The sequence below is a fragment of the Ananas comosus genome, linkage group 5 (assembly GCF_001540865.1).
Source record: "Ananas comosus cultivar F153 linkage group 5, ASM154086v1, whole genome shotgun sequence".
Lineage (NCBI taxonomy): Eukaryota > Viridiplantae > Streptophyta > Magnoliopsida > Poales > Bromeliaceae > Ananas > Ananas comosus.
In genome coordinates, this window is record NC_033625.1 from 13,981,878 (window position 1) to 14,006,197 (window position 24,320).

General features: G+C 35.5%; 1 protein-coding gene across 4 annotated transcripts; it reads left to right on the forward strand.

The window, feature by feature from the left end:
* LOC109710081 (protease Do-like 7) lies at positions 231-19,964 on the forward strand. Of its 4 annotated transcripts, XM_020232500.1 has the most exons (25): positions 231-656; positions 757-827; positions 3,679-3,813; positions 5,148-5,206; positions 6,209-6,245; positions 6,647-6,772; positions 7,678-7,767; positions 10,210-10,275; positions 10,470-10,526; positions 10,638-10,703; positions 11,745-11,852; positions 12,015-12,095; positions 13,113-13,162; positions 13,289-13,454; positions 13,948-14,457; positions 14,555-14,737; positions 14,811-14,913; positions 16,366-16,536; positions 17,050-17,129; positions 17,247-17,360; positions 17,476-17,703; positions 18,315-18,530; positions 18,641-18,798; positions 19,103-19,214; positions 19,368-19,964. In XM_020232500.1, exons 1-25 carry the CDS (start codon positions 365-367, stop codon positions 19,539-19,541), a joined length of 3,453 nt encoding a protein of 1,150 aa, XP_020088089.1. In that variant the 5' UTR covers positions 231-364; the 3' UTR covers positions 19,542-19,964. The 4 variants fall into 4 exon arrangements, with proteins under 4 accessions (XP_020088089.1, XP_020088091.1, XP_020088090.1 ...); XM_020232502.1 differs by lacking the exon at positions 17,247-17,360 and having other exon boundaries at positions 19,368-19,710; XM_020232501.1 differs by lacking the exon at positions 10,210-10,275 and having other exon boundaries at positions 19,368-19,710.

The following is a 24,320-nucleotide window of genomic DNA, read 5'->3' on the forward strand; positions in this document are numbered from 1 at the left end:
ACACACTTAATTATTTTAATGAATTTAATTAACTAATAGTAACTAATAAAATCATTAAATTTAAGCGAAGAAATTGTTGAATGGTGTATTTCAAAATAGACGATAGGTGAAGGGTAGGAGTGCATTTTTACCTACGAGTGGCATTTCCGTAATAATAACATAGTTTAGGGGCACTATTCATTCCCCAAACAAGAAGCGTCTTCACACTTTATTATTATTATTAGTGTCTTCGAATTGAGCTCTCTCTTCGTTGTACCACTCTCTCCCTCTTCCGCTCCGGCGATCGCCGAAACCCTAGCCCTAAGCCTAGATCGAATTCGCTGATCCATAACCCCAAGCTCTCGCTTCCGCGTGCCGCGGCTCCATGGGGGAGGGGGCGGCCATGGAGATGACGGGACCGGAGGTGGCGGATTCGTCCTTGAAGGAGGATATCGCCATGGAGATCGAGGCGCCGCCGCTGTGCCGGGAGGAGGGGGCGGCGACGGCGGAGGATTGGCGGAGGGCGCTCGCCAGGGTCGTCCCCGCGGTGGTCGTGCTCCGCACCACCGCCGTGCGCGCCTTCGACACGGAGTCCGCGGGGGCGAGCTACGCCACCGGGTTCGTCGTCGACAAGGCCCGCGGGATCGTCCTCACCAATCGCCACGTCGTCAAGCCCGGTAACGACCGCGATGTCGCGGGGATTGGTTCGGGAGCTTTGGTTGGGTTTCGCTTGTTTCGTGTTCTTGATCGGGCTCTTTTTGGTTGGTTTCTATGCAGGGCCGGTGATCGCGGAGGCGATGTTCGTAAATAGAGAGGAGATCCCGGTTTACCCTATATACAGGGATCCCGTAAGATTCATGCTTTTGTTCTCGATTCTTGATGGTTTTGATCCTTCTCATTCTCATTTACCATTGGTTCTCTTTGTGATCAGTTATCTTTCTTTGTGAGAAACCTTTGAATGATAAAGTGCAAGATAACAAAGTTAGTTTGCTCGGAGATTTCGCATTCAAGATTGGTACTTGAACCTTTTACGCCTAGTTTGGGATTGCGGTGCCAAAAGCAGCCGCTTGTGTGCTTTGAAAGGTCCAAGAAATTCAAAGCTGCTGTTCCTTCAGTGCCATATTTACGGTGGAGCATGCAAGGAGGGAAGATTGAAAATGCTTTTGGATTTTGGAAACCTTCCAATGTATAAAAGCGGGTGCTTTTGACAACACAATCCTAAACTAGGCATTAGTTGGTGAAATTGGGTAGTAAATAGTTCGGAATGATCGACTAACTGTACTTCATGTGTGACATTAAAGCAATTGGGTGAGAAGATAGTCTCCATCGGGGGCACTTGTGCAGCTCTAGTTGAGGCATGTTTAAAATTGGTTCTTTAAGAGTTGTGCTTTTGTTCTTGATGGTAGATTCATGCTTTTGTTTTTGATTCTTGATCGTAGCTGGTAGATGGTTTTCTTGAATTTTGATCAGAAGTTATTTCCATGCAGTGCTGATGTTTCTCGTCACAATTGGCTGCCTATGTGATTGGTGGTTCTAGTTTGGAATGATTGACAAACTGTAGTTCATGTGTAAGACCATTCCGCTAGAATGCAAAGGATAGTCTGGTGAGGCTATTCTCAAGTTGTTTTGTATGGTCAACAGTGGCAGTTCTGGGGAGCTGCAGTTCAGTTTTGAAGTATGATTTTGTTCGGAGATCATGTGTTTAAATTTAACATGTTGAGCTAGTGTAGACTTGTGTGTTGGTTTTTTGTTATAACGAGATCAATTTTGTGATTAGGCTAGGTAAGCCATCAGGTTTAGTTCGAGTTTCCAATAACTGATGAAACTAAAAAAGTTTTATGAGGGATAATTGGCCCTTGACACCCTTTGTTCTTGAAACGTTTAATTCACCAATAAAAGCTAATGAGTAGAGCTTGTTCAGACAACATGTTGAAAGTCAACATCGTTATACAAAGCGTTGAAACGTCTAGGCAAGCATGTGTCGATTAGTCGGTGTGTTATACTATTTCACATTCTAAACTTTTGACAAATTTTCATTATTAGTTCTTTGATTAGTTAGAGGGGCTCTGTCTAAGTCAAAAATCTTATTGGACAAACTTGGACTTAGTTATTTTGATTATGTTTTGTTTTTGTGGAAGTTTGCTACCCTTTGTCCTTTTTTTGGCGAAAAAAGAGCTATTCTCAGTCAATCCTTTTTTTCAAATTAATTTACTGATCTATTTCGTTGCTTGGACCAAGAATGACTCTTGGATGAGCTGGCTTTTCATCTTAAAAAGCTTACTCTAAGATCGACTGATTGAGTTATCTGGAAAAGGTCCCTTGTAGAGTGAGTAGTTTGTGAAAAGTCGCTCTTAATGTGAGTTTTCAGTTGGTTTTGCTAATTGGAGAGACATCATAAGTTATGATGCACTCTAGGAGAAGTCCCAAAGTGAGTTTTCTTAGATGAGTCGAGCAAGTTCAGCAAATGCTGTCTTCGACGGTGAATATCCTTGAAAACTCGCGTGCAGCATATTTTTTTCCTGAAAATTCGTTCCTAGAATGTATTTCCATTTAAAACTTTCTCCAAAAGTGCCTTTCCTGAAAACTAACTCCTAGAATGACTTTTCCTTGAAAAACACTACTCAATTTGAGTTTTGCTATAAAACTTAAAGTCAGCTCATCCAGAAACTTAATTCTTGGAGTGAGTTTAAGTCAGGGAAACGGAGGATAGATAGCAAATAAAATTATATGGAGGATGAAATTAGGCATAATAATTGTAATAAAGGAGAATATACCTGACAAATTGTCTAGAATCTTATTGCAGACTATATAAAGACATATTTATAGTTTTATACTCAATAATAGAAAGTTATGTACTTGATGAAGTGATTTGTGAAGCTTTCATTCTAGGCCGTGGCCATCTATTTTTCCTTCTCTCTACCTCGTTCTCATCTTTCTAAATCTCTCTATTTGTAGCATCCTATCAAAGTGGATTTGCGTCAGAAGATCATAATGCTAATTGGTTATTGTTGCGTACTCCCTAGTTGGTTCATGTATATGAGCATGAGCTTGATCAAGTATTTCTTAATTGCAAAAGTACAAAATATTGGTTTAGAACAATCAGTCTAGCTTATGGGCCATGTTGTAAGGTCTATATGTTTATTATTTATTTCCAAGGCATGACGTTGTCAAGAAAAGCAAGTATACAGTAACAGTTGGTCTTCTTCTATGGTATCTCTTTTCACTCTTTTGTGTTTGTTCTCTTTTAACTATATTTTAGTCGCGTAATAATATTTTTGTTATTCTAAATTTTCTACTTGGAGGTACCCTGCATATTATACCAAGCCAGATACATTAGCTTATTTTTTTTTGTTTAATATGTCATTTTAGGTTTTCACATTTAGCTTAAGATGGTTGAACTAACTTTTAGTGATAAGGCAATAGTTACAGGAAAAGATGACTCTTTCCTAGAGTCTATAGCAACCTCGTAATGCGTTAATAATAGATGTAATAGATATTGAGGATGAAGATGAGCAGACCTGCTTATTCTTTACCATTTTATTCACTTAGAGTAGGTTAGTTTAACATGTGTTTTTTTTGTTCTTTTCATGATAATGTAGCTGTTGGCATATTCTTTTCTTGTTGTATGCTAACATGTGCCCATTTATTTTGTCCTGCTGAGTAATTTGTTTAACCGGTTTTGTGTTTTCTTTCAAACAGGTGCATGATTTTGGCTTCTTTCGCTATGATCCTGGAGCAATCAAATTTCTAAAGTACGAGGAAATTCCTCTTGCACCTGAAGCTGCATGCGTTGGACTGGAAATTCGGGTTGTTGGTAATGATAGTGGTGAAAAGGTAACTATGATATTGTTAATTGATTGTATGCTTAAGAGGAATGTATGATAAATGCTCTAGAGGAATGGGTATTGCATGTGTTGTTCTGGTAATGCTTGAGAGGAATGTTTGCCCTCTAAGGTGCAGGCTGAAAGTGCTATGGAGGAATCTGGTTCTTTGTTTTCATGTGTTGGGTTGTTTCACCAAAAATGGTGTATTTGGAGAACACACCATTTTTGGTCACCTATGTGCCAAACTAAGCACAGGCTGTGTTGACTATTGGATCATATTTTCTTAACTTTTAATGAGTTAGGGTGTGTTTGGTTCCACGTAAAATTGTGAAAAAAAATTTCGGTGGAAAAAAAAAATTTCGGAGGGAAATAAATTTTACACTCTCTAGCGTTTGGTTTGTAGGAAAAAAAATAGTTTTCCATTATGGTTGTTTGGTTGAAAGAAAAAAAATATAAATAAAAAATTATTTTTTATATATATATATATATTTGTTTTCTCTTATTGTATATATTATATATTATTGATATATAATAATTATCATATTACATATACTAGTATTATAATTTATATTTATAAACAAAATATATTTAAAATATATTATACATTAATTAAGTATGTAATATAATATATAATAGTATATATTTAATACTATAAAATAACTAAATAAGTTATTATGTATTTATAAATAATATTTATATATAAATATGTAAAATATTACACAATAATATATTTAAAGAATAAAATTATATATATATATATATATATATATAATGGAAGAGGGGCAGAGAGTCCATAGGTTCGCCGTGGACTCTCTCTCACGCGGTCCACGAGGTGAGGATGACCTCGTGGACCACGTGCTCAAAAGGCTCATGAGCTGCGATTTTTCATCAATGAGTTTTCATTTTTCGCGGATGGCAGGCGGAAAACGAAAACTCATTTTTTTCAGAGAATCTGTAAAAAAAAAACGGGCAACCAAACATCGGAAAAAAAATTTTGAACCGAAATTTTTTTTTCGGAGTAGTTTTATAGGGAACCAAACACACCCTTAAACATTTTGTAGCTTTGGTATGTGGTGTTGAATGGAACAATGCTCTTTGGTCAATTATTGTGTCAAAGACTGAAGAAGGTTTTTATTTTTTTAATATTTACCTATATGGTTGTACATTCTCCCATTCTCCACTTAGTTTGGGTTGTAGGTTGTGTTGATAATTGTAAATTCTATCACTTTCTCCATACATGGCAGCATGGCGCTAACTTGCCTCCCATTCCAAAAAGCCCTATGACTCTCTCATTAAATATCTGATTTGTATTTTTATTGCTTATGTAGTTTCAATATTTTGCAGGTTTCAATTTTGGCAGGAACACTTGCTCGGCTTGATAGAGATGCACCTCACTACAAGAAGTATACTTCCATTTGTTTTATTATCCTTAATTTCACTTGTGTCTATATGATTTATCTTTGTTTTCATATATTTTGCTGTGCATGGAGTTTTTCTTGTTCTATGATTATTGGTTTGGTACTAAGAAAGAAATTTGCTAGTGCGACATTGCAAATGCATTTCAGTTACAGACATGTAAATACATTATCAAAACTTGCTGTGGAGGGAGTTTTTCTTGTTCTATGATTATTGGTTTGGTAGTTAAAAAGAAATTTGCTAGTGCGATCATTGCAACTGTATTTCAGTAACAGACTTGTAAATACATTATCAGAACTTTTGATTTGCATAGTTCAGCTCTGCTTATTTAAGTGTAAGTGCTTGCATGCTTCAAGCATGCACTTACAGACAGATACAGTTCATAAGCTTCATTTGCGAACAGAATGATCAACATGCCAGCATATCAAATAAATGCAAGTTCCCTTGGGATGTTCTATATTGTGCTAATACTGCTAGTTTATCTAGATAACAATGCAAAATGAAGAGAGATTAAAATCTTCTACGGTCTAGACCTTTCCAACCATGTTGATCATATTTAATGATGTTCTACTCATAAACTTCCTTCAAGGATGCACACATTGATGCTTGATGAGCTAGAGAAACATTCAAAGCCTTTTAGTGGCTGGTAGGGCCTTACTTCCATTTCATAACTTGTCCTGATAAGACTTGCTTCATTGTGATAGTTGTGTGCATGAGAAGTGAACATCTAAAAACAAATCAAATTTTTGTATAGTCCTTTTGGATCTTGTAGGTCATTTCAATTATGTTTTCGGTTTACGGCCATTATCCTTGGTAACTTACAAACAAGTGCATCTGTTATGTATTTCTTGGCAAACACATTTACAGTTTCTTTTGTATTTTCACTCCTGTCTTGCTTTATAGTATCTGTTTTATGACTTCCAAGTTCATCTTATATACAGAAATCTCTTACTTTATACCTTTTGATCTACCTTTTTTTCTAATGACAGGGATGGATACAATGACTTCAATACTTTCTACTTACAGGTATGTCATTCTAGCTAATCAAGAAAATCTATTTTCTTTTTTAACTGTAAAGTTATTTTATTCGTTCTTTTTTAATATGCATGATACCCATTCTCTGTATATTTTCTTAGATAGATTCTATTTATTTAATCTTGTTTCATGCTTATTTATTTTCACTTCTTTGCCGTTCCATTTATTCTTTTTGACTTATTTTACTTGTTCATTCTCTTTGTATATGCATCATCTCTGCAGTAACATAGTAGTGAATGATGTATATTATTGACCAACAATCCTCCCTTGTTTTTGGATATGGTCTTATGGAGGAGTTTAGCTATTGCATACTTGGTTATTTTAGTGCATGAAATTTTTGCTCCATTTTTGCTGGTTTCGTTTAGTCATATGCTGGGAACTTTGTTTTGTAGGCTGCTTCTGGCACTAAAGGTGGTTCTAGTGGTTCACCAGTTATTGACTGCCATGGAAGAGCTGTTGCCTTAAATGCTGGAAGCAAATCTTCTAGTGCTTCTGCCTTCTTTCTTCCTTTAGAACGAGTAATTCTTCCTTTCTGAATAAAATTTGATTCCTTTTGACATTCAGCATTGGGAGCTTCGTTTTGGGCTGCCAAATATTATATATCTGCAATCTTTCTATAGATATGACTTTATTGTGATATGTCTGCCCTCGGTTGTGATTATGGTAATTTCATTCCTCCCTCCACCGTGCACACTCTCATCGCTCTTTTTCGTATATCACTTTGTATGACAACAATTGCTACTTCACTAGACAATGAAGGTTCTATCATTTAAAGGTTTCTTGCAACTTTTGACAACCAATATGAACTTATATTTGAAACTGGGAGTTTTACTTTTCAAAGTTGCTTCAAAATAGGGCTTTGTTTGGGAGCTTTTATTGAGATCAATTTGCTAGTTTAGTTGTATGCTTCTGTAGAAAATCTTGTTTAATACTTTTCTCTATTATTTTTCTTTTTATTCTAGTAGCTTAGCTAGATCAACCTTTATGTGCGAATAGAAGTTTAGAGATATTTGCTTCAGAAACATGTAACTACCTTAGTCGTCTTCTTTGGCTTATACAGATTGTGAGTAGATGGTTTCAAGTTACAATAAAATTTAGCTTTTTTGGTGATATATGAAGTACTGTTTGATTTTAATGCACTTTAGCAGCTAGTTTATGATGATGTTATGATGATGGTATATTGCGCCTTGTGTTCATTTTGTTTTTCTCTTGTATCTGTTTCATACTTGTCCCCAACAAGCTCTTCGCAACCTGTACATATGTAACCTATTCCATGTTGTCTATTTTAAGCGCGACATAGACATTTTAGCTCGGCAATTTATTCTTTTGAGCTTTGATAGATAAACTACTATGTCTTTATTGAGTTTCGTTCATTTGGCTATACAAAATGTTCTGATTGCTATTTCTTTCGAGCTGCATATAGGTTGTGAGGTCATTAAAATTAATACAAGATAGTTGGGATGCATTTCGAAGCAAGCCAGAAACTATCTCAGTTCCTCGTGGTACGCTTCAGGTTTGTTTTAGCTCATTAGTTTTCCTTTTTGACAATGTTGTAAGGGAGTAGTCATTTTGAAGCCAGCCAAGGCAGTTCCCTTGTAAAAAATTAGTAGTTAATTCTTGGGTAACAAACTGTCAAATTTTATGTGAATGTTAAATATTTTCAATTGCATAATCATTTAGCTAATTGTTTCTCTTTTCCATTTGTTTACACGTTAGTTGTTAGTCTTTTCATCCTAAAGAGATGAGGAGGGGCACGTCTGTAAAATGCTAGTCCTAGATATGCTATTGAGTTTGTGCTCGTTTGGAGACCAGATACATAGAACTAGGAAGTGCTATGACATGACATTAATGTACACATGCACAGGCAGGTGGATAAAAATTATATGGGCATTGTCGATTCGGAAGGGCGCCGTGTGGCGAAGTGGCGCCCGTCCATCTGCCTAAACTGTATGGAGTGGTCCCTCAACTATCAGCCATTTTGAAATATACTCTTCGGTTTTTTTAATTCCTTTACTTTTTTACTTTTTGCTTTAATTTTTTTAAAATCCAAAAGGATTGAGACAGCCCTTTTGGATTTATAGTATTAAATTTAATACTAAATTTGATTAAATTTTACTATTAAATTTGATATCTAAATTTGATTAAATTTTACTGTTAAATTTGATAGAAATGATATAATTATTAAATTTGATAAAATTTTTAACTAAATTAAAGATAGAATTCCAATAAAAAAATAAAAATGAAGTAATCTAAAAAATTGAAGGGCATATTTCAAAATAACCAATAGTTGAGGGAGGTCTCTATGCATTTTAACCTAGAATTTTGCTGGATGGGAGCCGCTTAGCCATGTGGCACCTATCCGCATCGTCCCCAAGCTATCTAGTTTGGGGACGATGTCCATATAATTTTTATCCCAGACAGATGCACGTGCACACTTCTTCATGGTCAGGAGTCCCTGCAACAAAGAACAGTATCATGTAAGGCACTTGTACACATGGACAGGTAGTAGGTGCCCATGGGCATGCGTGTGAGTCAAGGATCAAAGTGCCGCCCCGTGCTGTACGGGCATGTGTGTGAGTCAAGGATCAAACTGCCGCCTCGTGCTGTACAGCACGGGGCGGCATGTACCGTGTCCCCAAGATAAGGGCACGGTACATAGGGGGCCTCGGACCCCCTCTGTTCCGCGGCACGCTGTGCCATGTCGGATGAGACAATGCAACACGACGCAATGTGCCGCGGCACAGTGCCGTGCTGTTTTCTTTTCTTTTTTTTTTTTCTTTTTTGCTTTTTTTTTGCTTTCTGCTTTTTTTTTCTTTTTGTTTTGTTCTTTGGGTTACCTAAAGTATTTTGGTTACCCCGTACCCCCCCAAAGACATTGCAAATCGAAGATCTACTTCTTCATAAATTATTTTATTAAAATTTGTCGCACTGTGAATTTTTGCTGAATTAGGGGAACAAAATTGAACTCAATAAACAAATTTTAAGGCACATCAAACATAAAAGTTTATTTTGCGTTAGAAGATTAAAAATACTGATAAAATTAAAAGCTAAATTAAATCAATTGATACTTAAATTTATTTAATTTAGTAAATTTTTTTTTTCAATTAATTTTTAAAATTAATATTTTGTATTTTATAAAAAAAAGACTATAATATGGTCAAAAGAAAGAAAGAAAGAAAGATGTCTTTGCATTTTAAAAATTCTAACTTATAGAAATTTCTATTATACATCAGATATAGTTGTATTTTACATATAAAAAAGCTTACAAGTATGTTAATTGATGAGTATAGTAAGCTATACATAGTAAATATTTATAATTATTTGATTAAATCTTTCAAAATAATATTATAAAAGCTTATTGGAATAAAAAAAAACTGAAATAAGTCCGTGTCAAAGCGTGCCAGTAGGAGATCATGCGTATCCATCAGCACGCAAGCGTACTACTATGTCTAGGCATGGAACCGTGCCGGTGCCGTACCGTACTAGGTGGACAGTGGCACGCCCACGTGCCACGGCACTTTAAGCCTTGGTGTGAGTGCCTGCATAGAACACACAATAGGTACACGTGTGACATGCATGCATGCACAAATGCTTGTACAAGCACACACTATATAAAATGATTGTATTAATCTTTATACACATTTAGATAAAGCATTAATTTATGAAACCTTCTGCACTTATAAATAAGGACACTACCTATTGGTTCTGACTTCAGTGCATAACAGAATTTTGTCTTAGAAGCATGATGGAAGCTAGAACATGTTAACTAGTCCTTGACAAGTTTCTTGAAAAGTCACTTCATTCGATCTGTTCTCTAGTAGGTCCAGATTGGTAGTGTTTGCTTCTGTTCTAGTGTTTGCCACTGCTGGCAAACCAGTCTTCCTAATATGTTTAGACTCTGAACTTTTATCTTTTTGCCTTTTCGTTTCAATGTATCTAATCTCTTGATATTTAGATGACATTTGTACATAAAGGGTTTGATGAAGTACGACGACTTGGACTTAGAAATGAAACAGAACAAGTAAGTTTCTTTTCATTGAATATATATTACCTTAGGTTGACTTTCCCCCCTTTTTATTGTAACTTTTAAAGAGTCCACCTGTCTGTAAAGCCTCTAGATGGTGATTTCCTATTTGATGTCTGTTTAAATAGCATGTTTTTTTTTTTTTAAACTTAAACCCATGTTTACTCGATTCTTTCCTTCCTACCTTTTAGATGGTGAGGCTTGTTTCTCCTATTGACGAGACAGGAATGCTGGTTGTCGATTCTGTGGTGAGTGTTTATTTTAGCTATCTTTTAGTTCTCTAAAAATTCTCATGTTTATTGTGAAATAGTTCCTCTCATGTACTTAAGAGATTTTACAACATTTTACAACTTTTTTAGGTGCCTGGTGGTCCTGCACATAAGCATTTAGAACCTGGTGATGTTCTAGTCTGTCTAAATGGGGAGGTAAGTGCTTGATTGCATATGTTATTTGATTACTAACCTAGCATATTCCATAATTTAGCTAATTACGAGGTTTTATAGTATATTTTCGTTCTAATATTTTTGTTCATAGTGCCATTGAGATTGATATGAATGATGATCTACACACACACACACACACACACACACACACACACACACACACATATATATATAGAGAGAGAGAGAGAGTTTCATTGAGCTATTAACGGTAGTAAACGGCTTGGGTTACTATCGATTTGTTTTTGATGATAGAGCTTCCAAATGGACGATCGGCACCGTTGAACATAATCTAGACCATTTAAACTATCTAGAAACCAAATTTCATGCTTTTCTGACATCATTAACCAAATCAAAGGGTCACAAAATTTGTAATTTCAATGGCCTATATGGTGCGTTTACTCGTTTGATGATATAGAAGAGTCCAAATTAGCTGAATTTTTATTAGAAAGTTTTTCAACCTATTTAAAATAAGATCTCGACTCTAGATCTTGAATACAAAAATCATATCACCACTTTTTGAAGAATATTCATTTACAGCCGTTCATTTTTTATGTCTACTTGATGCACAAGGGAACAACATCGGAAAAGTATGGAATTTGGTTTTTAGAAAGTTTAAATGGTGTATATCATGTTCAACGGTGCAGATCGTCGATTTGGAAGCTTTGTTATCGAAAACTAATTGGTAGTAAACCAAGCCGTTTACTATTGATAGTAGCCTAGCAAAACTCATACATGTATGATAGTAGCCCAGCAAAACTCATACACACACATATATATGCAGTGTATTGTGTCTGTACATGAAATGGCGATGCATATGCTTTTATTATATCCTTTGTTTTGATATTAGTAGCAATTATTATGGTTTTTATGTTAATGTTGGAAAAGTAGCTTGTATATATAGCTGCATGCTGTGAACATAGCTGCATCCCTGTTCTTCAATTTACTTTGTAGGGTTATATTTATATCTATGAATAACTTGGAGAAAAATTTGTTGTTTTGTCAATGTTTGACAATCTAGTGCAGGTTGTTACCCAATTTCTTAAACTGGAGACTAGACTTGATGACACCGTTGACGGGGAGTTGGATTTGCTTATTGAAAGAGGAGGAGTTCCATTAACGGTGAAATTGAAGGTATGTTTGAAATTCCTCATGTGAGGTGGTAGAATCTCCTTTCACAAACAACAAAATTTTTTGTTAGGGTTGGAGTAATGGTTTTGTAGAAGTTAATGCTGGTTATTTTTTCTGTTTTTTGGGGTTTGTTATGCTGACAATGCTAGTCTTTTGGATCTTTAGGTTCAGGATTTGCACTCGATAACTCCGAACTACTTTCTGGAAGTGAGTGGTGCCATTATCCACTCGCTCTCTTATCAGCAGGTAGAAAGATGTCATATTTAAATTTATGTTTCCCCATACTACCAAAGTGGTATTTTCTGCTTTGTTTGATATTGTTGCAGTTCTTTTGCTATATGTGTCAACAGGTAGACTTACCTATTCTTGTCATTGTTGGCTTGCAGAGTAACCAGGCTAGATGCCAAAGGGCATTTTCTTCAAAAATCCAAAGAAGAAAAGTTACTATGTTCTTGGTTTCTTTTGTGAAATAAACTTAGTAGATGTATAGAATGCAAGCACTCCATTCACTTCTACATTCCGTTGCGTAGAAATTCTATTTAACAAAATAAAAGAACAGCCACATTCAGCTCTCTTTTTTTAAGTTTAGTTTTTTATTTAGTCATTACAATATACAGCAACTTGTTTGTTGTTTCTGAAAAATTCCTGAAAACTGTGAAGTGTTAGGCTAGGAAATGACAGGAGAGATGGTTCCTAAAGATTCTAAACAACCGGTATAGTGAACATTATTTTACTAATATAACAAAGAACTATCAGTCAGTATTATGGTGTCTTGATTTTTATTTGGTTAGTGCATCTGCATGATCAATGTTTCACATAGAAGTATCACCCCACATTAAAATCATTTGGATCTAGGGATTTAAAGATCTTTCTTTGGTAATGTTTTGTTTCTTGAAGATGTGACTTGTTCTTTATTACTAATGATGTTTTCTTTTATCAAATCAAAAATTTCTGTTTATCTGTTATATGACTACACAAAATTGGGCTTGCGTTTGATTTGTATTGTGGGAACTGAGGATAACTTCTGAAGTTCTTATCTTCTGTATGCTTCCTTGCTTTAAATATGGAAACTTGACTAGAACTTCACTAGACTAAGTCTACCTTTTGTATTAGTTCGCTTATATTTCATAAATGTTAATGTATTTTTGAACTTCAATAACATGATCATTTTCTCTTAGCTCCCTAGCTAATCTATTTATCTTTGCATGAAGACAAAGCTGCATTTCTCGTTTTATTCAGTCTTTCCTACATATTTCAATGCAGGCTCGAAACTTTCGCTTCAAATGTGGTCTTGTATACGTTGCTGAGACAGGGTAAGCACTCTCAGAAAATGCTGGTATTTCTCAAAAAGATCTTGTTAGTTAATTGTTTTGCGTGTACTTATTTAGCATGCTTTGCTTCTGCTGATTGTGCAAGTATGGTCAATCTATGAATTGCAGGTATATGCTTTCTCGAGCAAGTGTTCCGCGCCATGCCATTATCAAAAAGTTTGCAGGAGAAGAGATATCAAAGTTAGATGATCTTATCTCTGTGCTCGCCAAATTATCTAAAGGTGCTCGAGTGCCTTTAGAATATGTAAGCTACACCGATCGCCATCGGAACAAGGTGGGCTAAACGGTATTGAGAACCATTTTTGAAAACAAGCAAATACCATTTACCTTAACTTTTGGTTAGTAAATTGAGCTGGTTATATGCTGGGTGATGGCTGCCGTCACTTACAAGAGCCTTTGTGTATGTTTGTGCCAGTTCTGCCAAGAAGCTCATTCCTTTTCTTTCTTGCTTGTTCCTCTCTCTCTCTCTCTCTCTCGCTGTGTGTGTGTGGGTGGGTGTGCGTGTGTGAGAAATCTATCAATACTGGATGTGGGGTTTGGCAGACCCCTACTTGAGCTTGGAAGAAAGAATAAAAACGAAGTTGACAGTTTGCATGTATCAACCTATCAGATGTACACATTCCACCCTTGAGAGAAACTCTTGACTTTTGTGTTTTTGTTTTTCCTTCCTTTCGTTTTGTGCACAATTGGATCTTTCTTTGGCTATCAGCCTTGTTTCCATCCCCAACTTGTTTCTACTAACACTCTTTTCAAATTTCACTTTGCAGTCAGTGTTAGTGACCATTGATCGTCATGAATGGTATGCCTCTCCTCAGTTGTATACTCGAAATGACAGCACTGGATTGTGGACTGCTAGACCGGCAATACCATCAGATTCACCTCTATTAGCTTCAACCATTCATGTGGGACCAACAGATCCAAACTCAACCCAAGTGTACCCAATGGCTGAAACTGTTCTGTTGGAAAATAAACGGCAACATGGGGATGCAAATTCAGCAGATGGATGTAGTAGAATGCAAACCGATGATGAAAGTTTTGTTGAGGGATCACACCCTGGTGAAGATCCTGTTGTTGAGAAAAAGAGGCAAAGAATCGATGAGGATTCAACAGTAGAAGAAAGTATTTTCTCTAATCGAGATTTCATTAACAGTAAAGAGCAGACTTTTGAAAATCGTGCTAGTGCAGAAAATACAGATCTTTCACATGATCAAGGAACACCGCTGAGTAATGCATCAATGGCTGAACAAGTGATTGAGCCCTCCCTTGTAATGTTTGAGGTCGGGAGCAATTTGATTTGTTCAAATTGGACTTTTAAGAAATTCTCTTCTTTTTCTTTTTTTCCCTTACGTATGTAGTACTTTAAATGTATTGCAGGTTCATGTGCCTTCATCATGTATGCTTGATGGAGTGCATTCCCAACACTTTTTTGGAACTGGGGTTATTGTATTTCACTCGGAGACTATGGGTTTAGCTGCTGTTGACAGAAACACAGTGGCTGTGTCTGTTTCTGACGTGATGCTTTCATTCGCTGCATATCCCATTGAAATTCCTGGAGAGGTAAAAACTTGCTTTACAAATTCAAAATATTACCCACTGATTTTAAGAATTTGACAGTATTAATGGCCCTCAGGTTGTTTTTCTGCATCCTGTGCACAACTATGCACTAGTTGCTTATGATCCTTCTGCCCTTGGAGCAGGGGCTTCTATTGTTCGTGCAGCTAAGCTTCTTCCTGGTTAGTTTACATTCTGCAGATAAGATGTTGTTTTTATTTGTGCTGGCTATATATTTTTACCTTGTGTGTATTCTTTGCTTTTTAAGTCAAGAGCAATGCTAAATTCTTCTGCTCAATTTCTCATTTAGAAATAGGTGCCATGCTCATATAGATATCAAAATATCAACGGTTACTAAATTCAATACTACACTAGAATAGTTTTTGCTGATTTTGGAACTATAGTTAAACAACATTAATCAGGTCACTGTTAGTTGTCTGAATATTCTCTCTTCTTTCCTATATAAGTAGTTATGAGTAAAGTTTTATTAGGTTCTTTTGCTATCAAGATATTGCAGTTATCTGCAAATAATCATCATCATCATTGGGACCATCATGAAAGCCCTTGTGCTTCCTCATTCTGATGACTCTACTTCTTCAGTGAGTATTTAATGATAGGCATGTTCAAGCAGTATGATGTTTCAAACAGTTTGTTAGAAGCATGCGTATCATGTGATTACTTATTTTCTTTCGAAACATGCAAGTCTAATTCATGCTCGTCTAATTTTGAACATGAATTCCCTTCTTTTTTAGGGCTATCAAAAGAGCATAATTTTATCTGTTTCAAATCTTAGCTCTTGAAAAGCAGATTACGGTGAAAATTAGATAAATTGGTTCATGTCTTTTTGCACCCTATGGTCTTCTTGGTCAAACATCACAAGGGTGGGAAAATGGTTTGTCCTTTGTTCTTTTATTGATTACTTGTGATTTACAAGTGCCTCTGGATTTCGCTCTAGATTAAATATTTTTCGAAAATTTTCATAGTTGAAACTTGAAACAATTAATGACTGGATTTGGCCTAAGTGTGACACTAGATAAAACTCTTTAAGAAATAGTCTCATAGTTGAAACATGAAACAAAACAAGGTTTAGCCGGAATCATCTTATTTAATGGAATTTCATCCTCCTTTGAATTCATGGGTTCTGGTTGTCTTTGCCTTTATCCCTAGTCATTCGGTTGCATCGTGCCAAATATTGGTCTTTTATTGTACTTTCACCAATCAAAATTTATCATCACATACTGATTACAACTTATATAGGACAGATAGGTGCAGAATTTTCTTAACTATCACATACTGATTACAACTTATATAAGATAGGCAGGTGCAGAATGTTCTCTTTGCCTTATTTGGAGCAATTACTTTTGTCAACAAGAAGTTGGTTATATTCCACTCACAAAACCTCATAAACATTGGTGTCTGGTCATCAAGTGTAAAGCTTGTTTAAGAAAACTTTAGACTCAGCTTTTTTGATCTTTCTTCACGAATGGTTTGTAACTTGATTGATTAGCTTCTTATTGGTTGAGTACAGTGTCTGCACTTTACATAATTGTAAGACTAACTGGAAGCCTATTATAATTTAGGATCTTCTGAATTATTGATATTTGATAGATTATTCTTTGTAATTTATCTTTCAGAACCTGCTTTACGTCGGGGAGACTCGGTTTATCTAGTTGGATTAAGTAGGAGTTTACAGGCTACATCAAGGAAATCGATTGTCACCAATCCTTGTGCTGCTGTAAATATCGGATCAGCCGACTGCCCACGTTATCGAGCAATAAATATGGAGGTTGTTGAGCTTGATACTGGTAATAATCTTGTTTTTGGTTCATTCCTGGATGTGAGTATAATTAGGTGTGTGTATTGATCAGTGTTTTGTGTGTGTGTGTGTGTGTGTGTGTGTGTGTGTGTGTGTGGTTTTCCTGTAAACTGAACCAGACAGAACAAACCAAAATAGTTCAGTTCTGTTCTGTCTAGATACTGAATGAAATCCTCTCTTTTACATAAAAGTTTATTAATTAATCTTGTCCTGTCTATTAAAGCTTTGACCTGATAGATATAGTAATTAAGCATTGTGCCAGTCCGATCATTGTCTAACATCTAATGTCACTCAGGTTGAATATTTTCGGTTAATTCATTTTATTTGTTTTCTTTCAGTTCTCAATATGCAAAACCAAACTAGGCCAACTTTTTACTAATCGAACTGAACAGAATCAGCTGATTGACCTGGTTCGGTTTGGATCGAATAGTGCGCATCCCTAGTTATGATTTTAGTACCTGTCGAAAGTTGATCATCAGTGCTGACCTCAGTTTTATTCTAGATTTTGGAAGTACCTTCTCTGGAGTTCTGACAGATGATCATGGAAGAGTTCAAGCATTATGGGCGAGCTTTTCTACCCAAGTATGCACTTCCCGACATCTCACACACTACATTTATGGATTCATGGGTCGCTTGTTTTGATCTTTTCTTGCTGACAAATTGCAAACGCAACATATTTGGCACCGTTTATTGTTCTAGAAAAAGTGCCGACGCCGAAAGCGAGCTGTATCTAGTGTCACTGGTAGTGAAGACTTTGCACTACTGAAAGCTCGCAAAGAAATAATACAAGTTGTGAGGGAAAAACGTAAACAAGTGCGTGCTAAACTTGTTTATTTCCTCGGATGAAAGAGTAAACATTAATTATTAGTAATTATTGATTATTTACTGTGAAGCTCACTTGGAAGTAAATTCAATGATACTATTGCAGCTGAAGTACGGCTCTAGCTCTTCGGAGGATCATCAGTTTGTTAGAGGCATACCTATCTATGCAGTTAGTCAAGTCCTTGAGAAGATAATTGTTGGCGCATCCGGACCTGTTCTACTAATCAATGGAATAGAGAGGCCAATGCCACTTGTCAGAATTTTGGAGGTGGAACTTTACCCAACTTTGCTATCTAAGGCAAGAAGTTTTGGATTATGTGATGATTGGGTTCAGGTATACGATATGCTTATTCTTTTTATTTTTTTTCGCTGGTATTCTTTATTGTACTTCCATGATGAATCTTTTATAGTACAAGGACTTGCGTCTCTCATTGTACTTCCACGATGGCTTTTTGTCAGTTTCTTCCTCGTATAATATGCGGACCTTTAGAAGTATATCCTTGCAAAAATTCTTTTCTCGTTTTAGCCCTTGTAAATTCTGAATTTTCATGTATACTCCTAAAAAATTGGAACTCTTGACAGAATACCAGTCTTATGATGCGGGAGTAATCCATTTCATGATAGGAAGTTGATTTTTGCAGCCAACAGTTTTTTGTAGTACGTGGGTATATAGGTGAAGGGCATACATGAAAATAGTGAATTTTCAGGGATATACAGGTAAATAGATAATCTTGCAGGGCTATGGAAACGTAGATATGTCAACATAAATTGCATCTAGTGCTTTTTATTTAATATAGTAATGTGTATTATTCGTTTGTTCGGTGCTTATTGTGTGCTTAAATGTTTAAAGTGAGATGTCCCTAACCAATGATAAGTAGCTACTCGGAATGTTAAATTCATATGAAGCAAAATGCTCTCGGCTACTGATCAATCCTCTTGTTGCAGGCTCTTGCCAAAAGGGATCCAATTAGAAGGCAAGTGTTGCGTGTCAAAGGTTGTTTGGCCGGATCAAAGGCTGAGGGCCTCTTGGAACAAGGGGATATGATTCTGGCAATTAACAAGGAGCCGATTACCTGCTTTCATGACATAGAAAATGCTTGCCAAGAGCTCGACATATCTGAAGGAAATGATGATGGGCTCCAAATGACTATTTTCAGACAGGTGCAATAGGGCTCTCTCTCTGTCTCTCTCTGTTTGTCTCTCTCTCTCTCTCTCTCTCTCTCTCTCTCTCTCTCTCTCAAACCATTAACATTTGTATTATTTTCACATAGGGCAAAGAAATTGATCTAGCAGTTGAAACGGATATCCGAGATGGAATGGGTACGACCCGCATGGTGAATTGGTGCGGCAGCGTTATTCAGGATCCTCATCCCGCAGTCCGTGCACTAGGTTTTCTTCCGGAAGAAGGTCACGGTGTTTATGTGGCTAGGTAACGTATTCTTTCCTGCATTTTGGATATTGTGATCTTTCCAGAAAAACTTGAATTTATTATATTGCCGCTTTTAGACTTTCACTAATTGTGGGAAGCACCTGAGGATTTCTTGAACCACATCAGTTTGTTACAAAGAAAATTTTACAAAAATAGTACTTGAACGTCGAACATCTTTCTCAGTGGCTCATGTCTCAAACTATTCTCCCAAGTGGCATATCTCACTGTTTCAAGATGCGTTAATAATTTTTTTAATTAATTAATTTGTTTGTATATTTATTTATTTGGTTGTTTATTGGTTCAGATGGTGCCATGGAAGTCCAGTACATAGATATGGCCTCTACGCCCTCCAGTGGATAGTTGAAGTCAATGGAAAGCTCACACCGGATCTTGAAACCTTCATACAAGTGGTAACGGTACGTTCATTATAGGTGACTAATAGTGATCTTTCATTTTCACTTATTTATGTTAGTCGATGTCTAATTAGCAGCATCGTAAACTAGAATAAGATTAACCGCTCGAATAAACCCCAAAATTAAGAGGATGTTGCGACACTTTTTTCGTCACAGGGGTTGGAACACGGCGAATTTGTCAGAGTAAGGACGGTTAGTCTAAACGGGAAGCCCCGCGTGCTTACTCTGAAGCAGGACCTTCACTACTGGCCCACTTGGGAACTCAGGTTTGAACCTGAGAGCGCAGTGTGGCGCCGAAGGACGATAAAAGAGATTGATCCTAGCGTATAGAATGGTTTATTTCTATCTGGTGGTAAAACCATTTACCACAATCAGCTCTCAGATCATGATATGCTGAAAAATTAATTTTAAAAGAAAGGCAGAGATGTGCTCCAGTGCATGGAAGGTGTGGCGGAGGTCATCATCGACTACAACTCCGGCACGAGACATCACATTCAGGTAATATATTACCTTGCCATGGGCATTTACGCCAATCCAATATTATTTCGGCTGGTATTCTATTTTCCTCTTTCCTTTCGTTTTGTCTTTCTATCGCCGTTCTTCGATCATGTACAATAAATTTTAGGTTTTGAAGGTGTGAATCTCTATGCCATTGTTGTATGCTTAGATTGTATGCTTATAATTTGTAAGTTTGGTCCAATAAGGTGACAAAATGTAGCAGGATTAATTAAACGACAGCTTATCTTTTGAAGATGATTTGTTTGCGGGTAAGTTGAAACCAAATGAGTAAACTTGCACCAGGGTTCCTCAAATCTTTTCGCGCAGTTTCAGTTTGGTCCTCAAACCGTTCAGTTGTTGTGATTGAGTCCCTGATCTTTGCATTCTACTGCAATCCGAGTCCTGTAAAATTGCTGTGCTAAAATAGTCGGAGGTGCTTGCGGGCGGATAAGTCACCTTTACTCTAATTGTGTGTTTGAATTGTTAAATGTTGTTGCTTTTAACAAGCAATTCAATGCAGGGATTAAGCCGGTCAGGGACCTCGCTGGTAGTAAACGTAAGGTTGAGGACTAAACTGAAACTATGCTAAAAGTTTGGATGCCTCATTTGGTTATGCTTTTATGTATCCATTTTTGTTTTGAACTAAAATTTTATACAGTTGAATTGAATTGTTGAAATGCTGATTGCAACCAGAAGCTATAACTAAAATCTTCGACATGCACTGCACAAATAGAAGCTGTACCATCACAAAAATAATTTATTATTGCAGGAGAACAAAAAATGCAAAAAATTTAATAAAAGATTACTTCTTGTAATTTTTATTTAACCCTCTTGTGTGCTTGTTCGGAACTTTTCACCGTAACAAAGCATAGAAAGTGGTAAAACATTTGTTCCGACGCTTGTTGGCTTTTCATCAAACAAATCGAAGTCAAAAGACAAATTTTTCATGAATTTTACTTTCAACTTAAAAAGTCATTTTCCATTTGAAAATTTGTTACGGATAAAAAAAACACGGCACGGGAATGAGAGGTGGTGTGTGGAGGGTTGTTTAGTTGGATGTAATTATAATAATAATAATATAATTAAAAATGCATGCATTGAGAATGTAATAGTCACAATTACATATATCTCGTTTCGGCGGATATAATAGAAATCATTATAACTATAAATAATTCATGTAGATGTGTGCGGTTCCAAACCGTATTTTATAAATGGGACGGTGATATCACTCAGATGTAAAAGGAAAAAAAAAAATAATTTCTCATTTGAAGGATGATTTTAACAGGCAAGGTTATGTACAATGTAAAATTACCTTTTCCGACTACTTCAGTGGAAGCTACGATCAATTTTAACTACTGCAGTCGAGTCTTTCTCGTGCAGTTTTGGTTGTAGCGGTTGAATTCAAATGAGCCAAATTAAATACTGTAAATAGATCGGCAAATAATTAAAACTGCAGTATAGTTGTAACTACATACATACGGTCGGACAGAGTCTCCGAAGGGAGCATGTGAAGTCGGCAACAAGCACATGGTTTGGCCGAAGAACTCGGCGATTCTCTCATCTGTAACCAAAGCAGTTAACAAGATTCTCTTATCAAACTATTTCTGAACAACAATTTACATAGATTTCGAAAAAAAAAAAAAAAAAAAAGTCTATCGTTTTTATTGTTAATCTCTCTCTCTCTCTTTTTTCTTTTTCTTCTTTTTTTTTTTCTGAAATACAGAAATATGCCTTACAAAAGAGTTTGATATGTATATTGTATATGTAATATGTATACTGTATATGTATTTTCGATGGAGAGATGATTTTATCATATTTTTTAAATAATAGATTTAAATCGCAAAATTCGTGAATTTTTCTATGTGCAAAAAAAAAAAAAAAAAAAAAAAAAAAAAAACTTTATCTTAGCTCCGACTCCAAGCTAAATTGTGTACTGTGGTAAGATGGTAATATTTGTACAATTTTTTTTTTTCCTTGTTAGGTAGGTAATATTATGTCGTGAATCTTCTAAAATGTTTTTTTTATTTATTATTACTGTGTTGACATTCATGACGCATTGTGCCTTGCGTTAAATCTCGCATTCAATATAAATTCGAATACTAGGTTGCATGTGATGTAATGCTTTTCCTTACCTATCATTTTAATCTTTTGTTTTGAATTTGAATTCCTAAGTATGATGTTGAAGTTGAAGCTACATCTCTCTTACGATTCGCAACGTATCTAATTTTTCATCAAGTATTTCGAGGTAAAAATGTTTGTGATCATGATTAGATTATATTATATTATTTCAGGCATATCGCAAAGTTGGCCGCGAAATTTTTAGTGAAATTTCGTTTAGGTTACTGAACTTCAATTTGTTTCATCCTCAACGACCGTATGATCGATCGTCACCGTATGATTGATTTTACCTCTACGTTGTGGAATTTTGTTCCGGTCCGGCCATTGGCGGTCGGTGCGCCGACGTTCCCTCGACATCTCCCAACACAACCAGTCCTGGCTCCGGCGATCCCGCCGTCATCGTCTTCTCCGCCCTTGCCACCACCACCGCATTGTCGCTGGTTTCCTTCCTTGCTGGACCATGCCTCTCTTCGCCTGATCGTTTTATCGGTATATTTCTGGGCCGACTATTTTTTTTCCTCTCGATCTGCACCATAGTTAGCTAATTCGGATTCGGCAAATATTCGATACGGCCAGGTATAATTCGAATAAAATTCGTATCTCAATCTTCGTTGAAAAATACGGCTTAAAAATCGGATTCGCCAATTATTCAGATACGCGATGTATACGAGAATTATGCATTCACCTATTAAAAATTCAGATCAAAACTTCGGCTATTAAATTAAGTTTTTTTCTTTAAATTTATGCTACTAGCATACATAATTATAAATTCTTAATAATATAAAAATAGAGATTCACAAAATAAAGTAAATTAAGTAAAAAAAAAATTAATAACAAATTTTGTTGTCACCTTCATCTTCATCTTTTCGTGATCCATATATTCTGAAAGTTCATGAAGTTTTTTAATGATTCGTGAATAATTCAACAATAATCCGGAAAGGGATTTTATCTAAAAATTTTGCGCATTTTTTGGCCAAGTAGGTCGGCATACGCGAATTATTCGCGAATAATAAAATCTAATCCGAAAATGCACGCTTTATTTTGAATTTTTAGAAATAAGTCTCGTACGAATCGTTTTATTTAAATTTTTAATAATTTACGAATAATTCACGAATTAACTGACTATGATCTGCATTAGTTGGTTGTACAGATCTCTCCAATCTTTGGGAACACTCCTTCAATATTGTTTGTGTTCAGTCAACGGTGTACTTTGTTTGACCAATTGCACTCTTTTTTTACCGATTAATAAAATTAATTAAAAGAAAAATAAAAATATGATAGATCCTCAAATCATACGAGGGTCACGTGCATTGCCCCACACACCCCCCAATTTTAATTAATTTCCTCATGGGTCCCACCGAACACCCCATCAAACGGGTAAAATTGCATGGAGACCCCTCACCTATACCCTTTTTTGAAATGGACTTCTCATTTTTATTTGAGCTATTTTATTTAGTTAAAGGATAAATTACAGAAAATTTTAATACTTGTTTTTTCACTTTCTCTTCTTGTCATTCAAAAATCTATATTTTATTTTCTTAAAAAATAAAAATTATTTATAGGGGGATACGCTGTGATAAAATGACTAGATTATCTCTCATCTTCTTCGGGGTGGGCGTAGACAGAGAGGCAGGCGAGTGCGAGACGGCGGAGCGTGAGGCGGCGCGGCCGAGAATGAGGAAGGAGGAGGGTTTCAGAAATATTTTGGATATAAAAAATAAGATATAAATGGAACCCTAACAGAATATTGATGGCGTGGTCAAAATGAATATTTTTTATTTTTTAAGAGGACAAAAAGTGTAGCTTTTTGAATGACAGGAGGAAAAAGTGAAAAAACGGTTATTGATGGGAAGGTTTTTTTTATAATTTAACCATTAATTAAATTAATATTTTATTATATTATATATTTTTATTTAAATAATTATAATTAATTAAATTATATTTTGGTAAATTGAGCAATTGTACTATCTATTAGCCAATAATTATTTTAATTTTAGCTTCTAATAAATTTAGTTGATATTTAACTTAAACTAGTGTAGGGCCCGCGCTTCACGGCGGATAGATAATATTTTATCAAATTTAAATATTTTAATTTATACAAATTTTAATAAATAGTTTATAGTATTTCAGCAAATTTAAAAATTTTAATTTATACCCAATCCAAACAAGCCCTAAGTGTATTAAATATGATGCAAGAGATTATTTTCTGCCTATATAAAAATATGCACTATATCATATATAGGTGATAATAAATTATCTGTAGATGAACATATCAAATCTTAGTGGCATAGTATATTAAAAATTAATATGGTCTTTGCTGAAATACTATAAAAAAAAAAAAACTAATTGGCTATATTGGGAAAGTAAGAAAAAAATAATATTATAAACAAAAAATCTGACAAATTTTTCACTCTACTCTAGTCGATATTTATAGTGTACTTATAATTAAAAATTTTATAACTGTTATCTATGAAAAAGAAGAGACAATATCGA

What these genes read in the sequence shown, in the direction of transcription:
- LOC109710081 (XM_020232500.1), top strand. Translation starts at nt 365, where the DNA reads ATGGGGGAGGGGGCGGCCATGGAGATGACGGGACCGGAGGTGGCGGAT. An exon ending in TGCTGGTTGTCGATTCTGTG is followed by an intron (nt 10,527 to 10,637) that starts GTGAGTGTTTAT and finishes CAACTTTTTTAG; the next exon opens with GTGCCTGGTGGTCCTGCACA. An exon ending in GTATACGTTGCTGAGACAGG is followed by an intron (nt 13,163 to 13,288) that starts GTAAGCACTCTC and finishes TATGAATTGCAG; the next exon opens with GTATATGCTTTCTCGAGCAA.